At 53.5% G+C, this 11,896-nt stretch overlaps 1 protein-coding gene across 1 annotated transcript in view; it reads left to right on the top strand.

The window, feature by feature from the left end:
* Positions 1–199: 199 nt before the first annotated feature.
* The window catches only part of TLE2 (TLE family member 2, transcriptional corepressor), a 29,817-nt gene continuing 18,120 nt past the window's right edge, over positions 200–11,896 (top strand). The window contains exons 1-9 of the mRNA XM_007951014.1: positions 200–223; positions 302–399; positions 769–832; positions 1,230–1,274; positions 4,253–4,315; positions 6,153–6,227; positions 6,481–6,664; positions 6,983–7,002; positions 10,713–10,817. Of these exons, the coding sequence (XP_007949205.1) occupies positions 200–223; positions 302–399; positions 769–832; positions 1,230–1,274; positions 4,253–4,315; positions 6,153–6,227; positions 6,481–6,664; positions 6,983–7,002; positions 10,713–10,817 (678 nt within the window). The remainder of the gene's footprint in view (positions 224–301; positions 400–768; positions 833–1,229; positions 1,275–4,252; positions 4,316–6,152; positions 6,228–6,480; positions 6,665–6,982; positions 7,003–10,712; positions 10,818–11,896) is intronic.

Raw genomic sequence — 11,896 nt, 5'->3', positions numbered from 1 at the left:
GGGGAGGGGGCTTGAGCGCCCCCTCTCCGTCCCTGCGTTCCTGGGCGCCCTCCGGGGCGCCGGGGACTCCCGGGTCCCCTGCCTGCCGACAGCTCGCCCAGCTCCTGCTTTTTCCGGGGTCTCCCCCAGCCCTTCTTCGCGGGCCCCCCCACATTGTCCAGCCCCGGCGGCGGCGCGGGGGGCCTTCCGGAGCGGCAGGATGTACCCCCAGGGAAGGCACCCGGTGAGTGGGGGTCCTGAGCCGCGGGGGAGAGGGCCCTGGCGGCCAGAACCTCTGACCCCCATATCCCCCCACCCCCAGACCCCGCTCCAGTCCGGCCAGCCCTTCAAGTTCTCGATCTTGGAAATCTGCGACCGGATCAAAGAGGAATTCCAGTTTCTTCAAGCTCAGTACCACAGGTGAGGGGGGGCGGGGGCGGCCCGCCTGGGGAACGCGGGGGTTCACCCCGGGGACCGGGGAGGCGCCGCAGGGGGACCGAGGGGCGGGGACCGAGGGGCGGGGCCTCCGGGTGGAGGGCTGGGTCGAGGGCTCCCGAGGGGAAGGTGCCAGGTGCTAGCGCAGGTGAGGTGGGGGAAGGGGGCAGGACGTACTGGGGCTTTGGGCGTTTGGGGAGAGTTGGGGACCTGGAAATGGGGGAGGTTTGTAAGGGTTTCTGTGGAATTGGGGAGGGAGCAGCAGGTCACCTCAGTTTGAAAACTGGCCCAGATTGGGTGAGGGTCTCCTGCTGGGGGGCAGGGGTGAGCAGGACCCCATGGCCTCTTTCCCAGCCTCAAGCTGGAATGTGAGAAGCTGGCCAGTGAGAAGACAGAAATGCAGCGACATTATGTCATGGTGAGGGGGTCTAGCTGGGGGAGGGGAGGGGCTGTGGGAGGTAAACCTGATTCCTTGCCCTGGGGTTGTCCTCATTTTCCCTGTCTGTAAATTGGACTGGTTTGGATTCCAGGCTCTTGAGAACAATGGGACAAGGCTGCCCTTCTCCTCACAGCATGTTCATCTCTGAAGGACAGGGATCTCTGGACACCTCCTACCTGGCTCATCTGGGTGGGCAGAGGGAGGGGGGCCCCTCCAGGCAGAGTCCTTGTGTTCTCCTCTGGGGCCCCATGACAGGGAGAGAGTTTGTCCTGCTCTGACTCCCGCAGGCAGGGGGCTCTCGGAAGACCCCAGTGTCAGGCACAGGGCCGGGCATACCTTGGCTCTCTGGATGTGACCAGGCTGGTTTTCCTTGCAGTACTATGAGATGTCCTACGGGCTCAATATTGAAATGCACAAGCAGGTAACTGAGTGTGTGAGAGTGGGAGGGGGTGCAGCAGGGGAATAGCAGGGGCCTGGAAGCCGGGTGAGCACAAAGTAGCAGGGACCTAGGACAGCTTGGAGCAAGGGGGCTTTGTCCAGAACATACTGGGAAGGTCCAACAGAGAAGATCTGGGACCAGGGGGGCAGATTTCCACCTGATAGAGGGGAGACGATTCTCAGCTTCTGGGGACATTGTCACCAGCTGGCACTGGCCAGCAGAGAGGTGGGTAGTGGGCAGGCCCAAGGAGGCCTCAGGAGAACCTGGGTAACCAAGCCAGGAAGCCCATGGAGGAGACTTCTATCCTTGGAGGAGCTGGATGGACGATCTTGGGCTCCCTTTCAGCCCTGAGAGTCTGAAGTTTTGAGATGGATCCTGAGGTCTGAGTGGACCCCAAGGTTCTGTTGCTGTTTTGAAGGTTATATACAATTGACCAGAAGGTTCTGAGATTGTTTTCAAGGCCTTGTGTTGATCCTTCAGTTCAGACTGACCCCAAGGTTCTGAGATAGACCTCAAGCTTTGGCTGAGACTCTTCTGAAGGTTCTAAAGTGTCTGATTGAAATCTGAAGTTTCTGAGGTAGACTTTGATGTTCTGAGATAGACCCCCAAAGTGCTGAGATGAGTCACAAGTATTTGAGACTGTTCTCAAACTTCTGAGTGTGGTCTCCAGGTTCTGAGATAGACCTGAGGACCCTGAGACTGCTCGCAAGGTTCTGAGAGTGATTCTAATGCTCTGAGGGGACAACAAGTTGTGTTGACTATTCTCAAGCCTCTGAAGCTTCTGAACGTGGTCTAAGGAGATTGACTCCGATGTGCTGAGGTGGGTCACAAGGTTCTGAGATTGTCCCTAAGCTTCTGAATGTGATCCCAAGGCTCTGAGACAGACCTCAATGTTTTGAGATAGGTCTCAAGCTTCTGTGACTGTCCTCAAGCTTCTCAGATAGACTTCAAGCTTTTGAGATGCACCTCAGGGTTCTAAGATGTACCTCAAAGTTCTATAACTGTCTCCAAGGTTCTGAGATGCACTTTAAGTTTCTGAGATTGACACCTGTGTGTTGATGTGAGTCACAAGGTTCTGAGACCATCCCCAGGTTTCTGAGTGTGATTTCAGGGTTCTGAGATAGACTTCAGGGTTCTGTGACTATCCTTGGGGTCCTGAGCTAGACCTGAAGATTGACTCCAAGATTAACCCCCAGCTTTTGAGGCTCACCTAGAGGCCCTTAGGTGATTTTTAAGGGGATGAACATGGACCGTGGACCCAAGGTCCTGAGACTGACTTTGTCCATCAGAGTATTAGAATCAGTGGCCAGGCTCAAATATATAGGACTTGCAGGTGGGTGAGAAGGAGAGGTGGAGGGGCTGAGAGTGGGGGGTACCGGGAATGCCCATCCTGGTCTGTTGTCCTGAGTGTGTGTGGGGGCTGCTGATACCGATGTAGGCAGAAGGGGGCTGTCTGCCCAGAGTATGGCATGGTCACATGGTTATCTGGAATAGACCCCACTGTGGGGTGGAGGACCTATGTGGGGCCAGGGCTTCTGGTCAGCCAGGCCCTGGGATCCTGGTTCCTCCTCCTGGTGGGGGATTAGCAGGGTTGGGGAGGAGCTGAGAGATTGGGTTCCTGCCTCCTGCCCAGATCTCCCTGGCAGAGCTCGCTGGGGCTCAGGCCAGACACTGCCATGGCAGCAGTGATGGTGTGGGTCTCTTCCATGGGGCCAGCTTCAGCAATAACCCTCCTGCACACACATGTAACCCAGATGTACACACCAGACCAAACCAAAACCCTTCACCATACCGTTGATTCTGATTCATAGTGACCCTATAGGACTGAGTAGAATTGCCCTATAAGGTGTCCAAGACTGTAATCTTTACAAAAGCAGACTGTCTCATTTTTTTCCTGCCGAGGGGCTGGTGGTTCGAACTGCTGGCCTTTTGGTCAGGAGCCACATGCTTAATGGCTTCATCATCAGGGCTCCTTATCACACCAACCAAAAACCAGACTCACTGTCATCAAGTTGATTCTGAGTCACAGTGACCCCCTTTGGGTTTCTGAGGTGGTAAATCTTTACGGAAGTAGATTGCCCAGTCTTCCTTCTGCAGAGTGGCTGGTGAGTTTGAACCTCCAACCTTTTGGTTAGCAGTCAGTTGCCTTAGGCACTGTGCCACTAGAGCTTCTCCCTTATCACACACCAGGGACACAAAGTAGATCTATGTGTCATGAATATACCATCTGCCAGACACACAACAAAGATTCATGAGAGGCAGCCCCAGAGACACCCAGCTCAGACACAAACCCCACCCAGACACACATAGCATGCCTGTAACTCAGGCAGACATGCCCACACCCCTTCTCCCTATTTGCATGGCTTCAGCCTTTTTTGTGGTACTCCTGGCTCAGACCCTGTCCTGTACAAAACCCCCCTTTCCTGGTTCTTGCCTGGCGGAGGGGTGAGGTCTCTGCCTCTGAACCTCTCCAGGTGGTAGATCAGCCCAGCTGGCAGATGAGCCCCAGAGAGGGACTGTTAACCCGCTTAGATAATATGTAAATGAATGCATGTGGCTGTGTGTGTACCAGTAAAACTTTATTTGCAAAAAAGGTGGAGGACCAAATCGGAGCTCAGCCAGGACTTGAATTTGGAACTCTGGGCATTGATTCCTGTCTTTTTGTTTCTGATGAACCCCGAGCTTCCAAGGCCGTAGCTTCTGGCTATCACCTAGCAAACACCCCTCCCCAGGCCCTGGCCTTCTAGGCAACAGCTGGGCCAAGCTCCCCAGTCCGTCTTCAGCCTCGCTGGGGTCTGAGTCCCTCCCTAGGTCCAAGCTAGCTGGCCTGTTTCCCCATTTCCACCTCTGGATAACAATCCCTCCCTCAAAAGCTTTGCAAATACTTGCTGTACTTGGGAATTTGAGGGACTGGTCTCAGGAGCTCCCCCTCTAAGTCTGTACACAATTGCTCCCCGCAGGCCGAGATTGTGAAGCGCCTCAGCGGTATCTGTGCTCAGATTGTCCCATTCCTGACCCAGGAGGTGAGGTGGGGAGCTGGGAGGAAATTGAAGGCGATGGAGTCTGGCTTAGGATATGCTGGGGAGCCTGGAGGGCTGGCACCAGGGAGAGCTGGGGCAGGGCCTGAGGGATGGAGGCCGGGGTTGGTGGAGCCTTGTGAGCCGTGAGGAGGAGTGGGGGGCTTGCCCATTGATCTGTAACAAGGTCTTTGTTATCTGGGGCCAGATCCTGCTGTGTGACCTTGGACATGTGCTTCTCTCTCTCTCTCTTTTTTTTTTCCATTGTAGTGAAATATCCAAACCCAAACATTTCCCAACACAACAACTTCAGCATTTACAGTTCAATGACATTCCATTTTTCCTGTTGTACCACCTTTCTCGCTTTCCTTCTCCCAAAGATCCTACCACCATTAACATAAACTCAATGCCCCAGAAACAAAAACTTCCCCGTCCCCCTCCCTCTCACCTGCCTTTCCACTAGTAGTCTGATTTCTACATATTTGCTTATTGCATATACTTGAGATCATACACTGTTTGTCTTTTTGTGACTGGCTTGTTTCTCTCAGCATGATGTTTGCAAGGTCCATACAGGGTCCATGGCAGCATCAGGACTTCAGTACCCCTATGGCTGAGGAGGGGGCCATGCTGTGGGCAGACCACACTGGGTTTGTCCACCATCGGTGGGTGGACATTCCAGTGGTTTCCACCGTTTGACTCTTGGGGACTGTACTGCCATGAACACACCTACAGCAGTGTCTCCTTTCGTTGCGCCTTCACTTCTGGGTCTCTGTGTAGGAGCGGAACTGCTTTTTGAGCTGAAGATAATGTTTTCCACGTTGGCTGCACCATCTTACGTTCCCACCAGCGATGGTGTGTCCCTGGTTCTTCATCAGTGTTGGCATGAGGTTTCCCAGTTGTACCGGTGGCCATAACGTTGACTCCAGCTCATAGCAACCCTATGTGTCAGAGAAGAACCGTGCTCCATACAGTTTTCTCTGGTTGATTGTCCGGGAGTAGATTGCCAGGCCTTTATTCCGAGTTGCCTCTGGGTGGATTCAAACCTACAACCTTTGGTTAGCAGCTGAGCATGTCCACCATTTGCACCCCTACGGGACCCCACCACAATATGAATGAAGCTTAAGGCTGTTAAGTGAGAGAGAGCCAAACAGCAGAGATAGTGTATATAGAAAAGGCTCGTAAAACAGTCCCAAACGGGGAAATCTAAGCAGGTTTAAGAAGGAGTCGTCTGTTGCTGGTGCAGTTATGCAGAGAAGCCAAGAAATTATTGCCACAAAGGTGGGAAGAATTGAAGGGGGCATTTTCAGGGGATGGACTGCACAGGGGCTTAGAGGGGCTGGAAACGCCCATTTCTCAGCCCTGATGGTTGGTACCTAGGTGTTGGTTAATAACTGATTCTCAACTCAGAGTGATTTTGCTCCCAGGTGGCATTTGTGGGTGTAGACTGGGGGGGTGGGGTTGCTACTGGCACCGAGTGGGTAGAGGCCAGGGATGTTGCTCAGCGCCCTATAGTGACCAGGATGGCCCCACCCCAGAGAGGGATCCGGCCCCATGTCCGCAGTGCCAAGTGGAGAAACCTTGATTCGTAATGCCTGCTTTGAACCGCACATGCATGTTTTTTTCTTCTTCTGTATGATTGTTTATCTCACATTTTACAGAGGAAGTGGAGGGAGCGGTAGAGAAAGCAGAGAGGGATAGCCAGGGTGGGCGAGCGTGAGAGTGGCAGGGGAGAGGTCAGGCTCGAGAGGGTGTAGCCGGGGCTGATGGGAGCTCAGAGCAGACTGAGGGGTGCTCTGGCCTTTGGAGTGCCTTGACCACCCACTCACCATGTCCCCTCCCCCAGCACCAGCAGCAAGTGCTTCAGGCGGTGGAGCGAGCCAAGCAGGTGACCGTTGGGGAATTGAACAGCCTCATTGGGGTGAGTCCTCCTGGCCCCAGCTCTGGCTTCCAGAGCCTTGGTACCCCAGAGGTGCTAAAGCAGGAGGGTTAGAGTGACGGGCGGGCGGCTGGCCTGGGCTCTGCGCCCTCCACCCAAACCCTGTTCCATAGGGTGTTGAGTGGCTGAGTTCTCAGAAGTAGGTGGCCAGGCCTTTCTTCCGAGGCGCCTCTCGTGCCTCGCGCGCACTTGGCGGCCCGCCCCGCCCACCCTGCCCATCCATCCTCCTCTCTAGCAGCAGCAGCTCCAGCCGCTGTCCCATCACGCCCCCCCTGTGCCCCTCACCCCGCGCCCGGCTGGGCTGGTGGGCGGCAGTGCTACGGGGCTACTCGCCCTGTCGGGAGCGCTGGCCGTCCAGGCTCAGCTGGCAACGACTGCCAAGGAAGATCGGGCCGGCGTGGAGGCCGAGGGACCCCGAGGTGAGTGGGCAGCAGGGGGTGATACTGGCCGGGGGCAAGGGTGTGTGAGAACTGCAGGCGCCAAGCTCCTGTAAGCTTGGGAGATCAAGTGAGGGGAATCATGGGGCCGTCGGGTTCCGCTTGACCGTCAGCTGGCTGTGTGTCCTGGTCCTCTGTCTGAATGGGGGGTTCAGAAAGGGGGTTGGAAGGATGGAGACTCTGAGTGAGTAGAGGGTTTTGTAAACTGTTGAGGGCTGTGCCCTCTGGCATTGTGAGGTTGTGAGGCCAAATTCTTTCTCTTTTATTCCCTTTCCTCTTCATTCCCAATCGATGGGTCAGCAGAGAGAGGCCCAAGCAGGGTAAGTTGTCTGGGAACTAGCCCTTTTGCGTGACATTTGCTTTGTGTTCACATGTGGCTGAAGCTGGCTGTTCCGAGCTGAAATGAGACCCATGCTAAGATTTTTAAACTGCCTCACCTGGAGCCGTTTTGGGCTGGGCAGTGACTTTTTTCCAATCTTAGACCAGCTCTCTGGGTAATGCAAGTGGCTTGCGCTCAACTGCTAACCTAAAGGTTGGCGGTTCAAACCCACCCAGTGGTGCTGTGGAAGAAAGGCCTGGTGATCTGCTTCCGTAAAGGTTGTTGTTAGTTGCTGTTGAGTAGATTCCAACTCGCGTAAAAGTGACAGCCGAGAAAATCACGTGGAGGAGTTGTACTGTGGCACACAGGGGTGCCAGCAGTCAGAATTGATTCAACAGCAACAGGTTCTTGTTTTATTTTTTCCGACCTTGAGATTTTTTTGCGATTAAAGACATGGATGCGTGCTCATGGCGTTCTTTTGCCCATCCTTCCCTTCATTACTTTGCCATCATCCATTCAGTATTGCTACCTACAAGAGTGCCCAGTAGAATAGAGCCTGGTGGAACCACTGAGACTATGGCCCCTAGCTACCCTTCAGGTCTGGAATTGAACTCGCTTCTGTGGCTTCCACCCAAACAGTCGGCATATGAGGTGAACATTTCTGTCAAGTAGGTATACTCCTTGGAGTAATCAGTCTGAGAAGAACAGAAGAGCAGTGTTTGCACAGGGAGATAGCTTGGGGGGCGGGAGTACATGCGAGGGAAGGACACAGGGAAGAGTTAACTACGGGGAGGAAGTAGGAAGAGAGCTGTTACCCTGTGGGGAATTGCAGTCAATGTCACGACACAAAATGTGTATGAACTGCTATATGGAAAATTAATTTGCTCTATAAACTTTCACCCATATCACAATAAAAGTTAAAATAAAATACCTGCTCCCCCAAAAAGAGAGTGCTCAGTAGAAATATAATGCCAGCCATGTGTGTAATTTTTTTGGTAGGGGAAAATCTCCAACGATGATCCGGATTTGTCTTCCACCCTTCTATCCACTTTGCTTCAACCTCCCTTTTTAAAAGTACAATTATACGTAACACACCAGTTGCTGTCCACTGACCCGACGCTTGATGGCTCGTGCGTGTCAGGGTAGAACCGTGTTCCACAGGCCGATTTTTCAGAATCAGGTCACCAGGTGTCTCTCCTGGGGCGTCTTTGGGTGGCCTCGAAACTCCAACCTCTCAGTTAGCAGTGGGGTGCGTTCACCCTTTGTCCCACCCAGGAACTCCGAACATACCATAAAATTGACTACCGTAACCTTTTTTTTTTTTTTTTTTTCAATTTTTATTGTGATTCGGGTGAAAGTTTATTGAGTAAATTCATTTTCCATACAGCTGGTCATACACATTTTGTTTCATGACATTGGTTGCAATTCCCCACGATGTAACAGCTCTCTTCCCACTTCCTCCCTGTAGTTACCTCTTCCCTGTGTCCTTCCCTCCCATGCCCTCCCCCTGCCAAGCTGTCTCCCTGTGCAAACACTGCCCTTCTGTTCTCCCACGGCTGATCCATTGATAGCTCCAAGGAGTGTGTCTACCTGATGTAAATGTTCAGCCCATATGCCTGTCTGTTGTTTGGCTGGAAGCCACAGGAGTGAATTCAATTCCAGACCTGCAGGGTAACTAGGGGCCATAGTCTCAGGGGTCTCACCAGGCTCTATCAGACCAGCAAACCTGGTCTCTTTGTGTGTGTGTGTGTGTGTGTGTGAGAGAGAGAGAGAGAGAGAGAGAGAGAGAGAGAGAGAGATTTTGAGTTTTGTTCCACGTTGTTCTCCCACTCAGTCCAGAATCTCCTGCACCGATCCCCCTCCGAGTGGTTGACAGTGGTAACTGGGCACCATCTAGTTCTTCTGGTCTCATGCTCATATAGGCTGAGGTTTGTATGCTCCACTAGTCCCTTGAACTAATCATTTCCATGCATCTTTGGTTTGTCGTTCTTCTTTACTCTGGACGAGGAGAGACCCATCATTGCATCGAGACGGCTGCTTGCAAGCTTTTAAGATCCCAGTTGCTGCTCCCCAAAGTAGGGTGTGGAACAGTGTTTGTGTGGAGTATGCCCTGGAACTGTTTTTGAGTGCACAGCACGGTGGCTGGTGTTACGTACGTGCACAACGTGTCGCAGCCGCCCTGCTATTTCTAGATCTTTATATATCATCCTAATCAGAAGCTCTGTACCCATTAAACAAGAATGCCCCCTTGGCCCCTTTCTCCAGCCCCCATAGCCTCTGTTTTGCTTTCTGTCTCTATAAATTCGCCTCTTTGGTTGTTGTTCCTGCTGCTAAGTGCTACCGAGTCCTTTTGAAAAAAGGTATGAGAAAATACACATCGCATACCAGTTGCCGTTCAGTCGAGTCCGACTCCTAGCAACCCCACAGGACAGTGCAGACCTGCCCGTGGAGCGTCCTAGGAGTGTCCTAGGCTGTCGTCTTTACGGAAGCATGTTGCCAGGCCCTTCTCTTGCAGAGCTGCTGGGTGGGTTGGACTGCTGCCCTTTCACTCAGCACCCAAGCACCTAACCATCCCACCACCAGAGCTCCTCTTACTGTCTGTTCTAGATTCCTCTATACGTCGAATCATGTGCTATTTGTCTTTCTGTGACCGACTTGTTCCTAAGCTCAGTGTAACATCTTCAGGGCTTCACCCACGTCATAGCATGCGTCAGGACTCCGTGTCTCTCTGTGGCTGAATGGTACTCCGTTGTGTGCGTGGACCACATTGTGGGTCTCCATCGTCTGTGATGGACGATTGGGTTGTGTCCTGTGGTGACCACGTGTGCACAAGTGTCTGTTCAATCCATTTTCTTTTTAAATGGCCATGTGGTTCCCATTCGACACTTGTGCCACACTTAATTTCCCAGTCGTCCCATCACATTCCATGCAGCTTTGAATCCTCCTGTGTGTATCTGTGTATGTGTCAGGCTCACGTCTGTCGAGAACTTGGCATTGAGTCTGCCCTCGGAAAGTCTCACTTCCCAGATGGGAAGCATGAGGTCCAGGCCCCTCTCCTGTCTGGACTTCTCACCTGCCTGGTCAGTTGGGCTTCGAGACAAGCCTTCCAGGGATAAAGGCCTCTACAACCCCAATGTTTGTGATAATCACTGCGGGGGCAGCCCCACTGCTTGAGGCTCCCACGGGGGGCTGGCCTCCCGTGTGGGTCCCGGTGCCGGCCTACTCAGCCTCTGGCTTGCCCGCCCTGTGGGTCCACGGCCCTCACCCTCAAGGGCAGTGCTTCCTGCACTGAGTTTAGGTGGGCTGGCTTCAAGTCCCATCTTGAGAACAATTGGACAGAGCTGTCCTATCTCAGCCCCTAACTCACTGGGCAGCCCTGGCTTTTCCTTGGGCCTCAGTGTCCCCATCTGTCCAATGGGATGGACCATCGTCCCCCGACCAGCTTGCTGTGAGGTTTTGATGAGCCGGTGTTGACCCAGAGCTTCGTGTCAAGAGTGCCCTCAGAAGGTCCCATTTCCCAGACAGGAAACTTGAGGCACAGGCCCTGATAACAGTGCCCAGCTGTGTCCGTGTGCCTCTCCCTGCAGAGCCTTCCATAGCTCCCCATTGCTCATGGGGTCCCAGCCAATCAGAAGAGACCCTGTGGGGACTCCCAGTGTCATCTGGGTCAGGGCCCTGACACTTCCTCCTGCCTGGCCTGTCCCTCTGCAGAGCGTGTCCCCCTCGCCCCCTGAGAGTCTGGTGGAGGAGGAGCGACTGAGTGGCCCAGGTGGCAACGGGAAGCAGAGAACGGAGAAGGATCACCCAGGTCCTTATGTGAGTGGGGACAAGCAGAGGACTGGGGTGGGCACGCATATCCTAGATCGGCCCGGCTCTGTCCACGATCCCTCCCTCCAGAGCCTTCTGTAGCTCCCCATTGCTCACGGGGCACCAGCCAATCAGAACAGACCCTGTGGTGCCAGGCTTAACCCTTCTCTTGCTCTAAGTCTCTGGGATCATAGATCCATTTCCTGCTTCCTGGCCTTGGCTTCAACTGTCCATTCCCAGCTCCCTTGAAGGAGTCCTGGTGGCACAGTGTTTAGGCACTCAGCTGCTAACCGAATGGCTGGCAGTTTGAACCCACCAGCCACTCCACAGAAGAAAGATGTGGCAGTTTGCTTCCATAAAGATGACAGCCTTAGAAATCTTTGGGGCAGTTCTACTCAGTCCTACAGGGTCTCTGTGAGTCAGAATTGACTCAATGGCAGTGGATTTAGAGCCCCTTTCTCATTGCCTCTCGGAAACCTGTTTCTCTACCAAAGCACAAAATGCCCTCTCCTCCAGGAAGCCTTCCCTGCTCCCCTCCCACAGGGCTAGACAGCTGCTTTCTTTGTGAGACATTGCTTACACACCAGTATTCTTAAACTTTTGGCCCACCAGCTGGGGGGGCAGGCAGCACTGTGGCCAGCTGGGGACCATTTGTCCCAGCACTGGGGGCAGCTGTGACCATTCCCAGCTGACTTGAGCCATGGGAAAACTCGGGTTCAGTGCTGGCCAATCTGGCTGTTTCTCAGAGAAGCCTGAGATCTGGATTCTTACATGACCACTTGTTTGTTTAAAGTTGGCAGCTAGTTCTGATTTAAAGAAAAAAACTGGGGATGTAGGTCAAAGAAACCCACCTATTCAGTGGGTTTATCGTCTAGGCCACAGGTTGCAACCTTTGTTGTTCCTGTGATTTCCAGCCACACTGGAAATTCCCCAGGGGCAGCCGACACACCCAGGACACTGTTTTCCATGTCAATGAATTTAGTTGAAAGTTGGCTTTCTCCTGAGGGCACTAGGGAGCTATAGAAGAATATATAGCAGTAGCAGCAGGGATCGGTCTCAGGAAACTCTCTCGGTCCAGCTTGGGGGGC

Source organism: Orycteropus afer, unplaced genomic scaffold (genome assembly GCF_000298275.1).
Source record: "Orycteropus afer afer isolate SDZICR_OR568_19922 unplaced genomic scaffold, OryAfe1.0 scaffold00291, whole genome shotgun sequence".
In the NCBI taxonomy this organism is placed as follows: Eukaryota; Metazoa; Chordata; class Mammalia; order Tubulidentata; family Orycteropodidae; genus Orycteropus; species Orycteropus afer.
The sequence above is the reverse complement of the archived record's forward strand: the minus strand, read 5'-3'. Positions and strand labels throughout refer to the sequence as shown.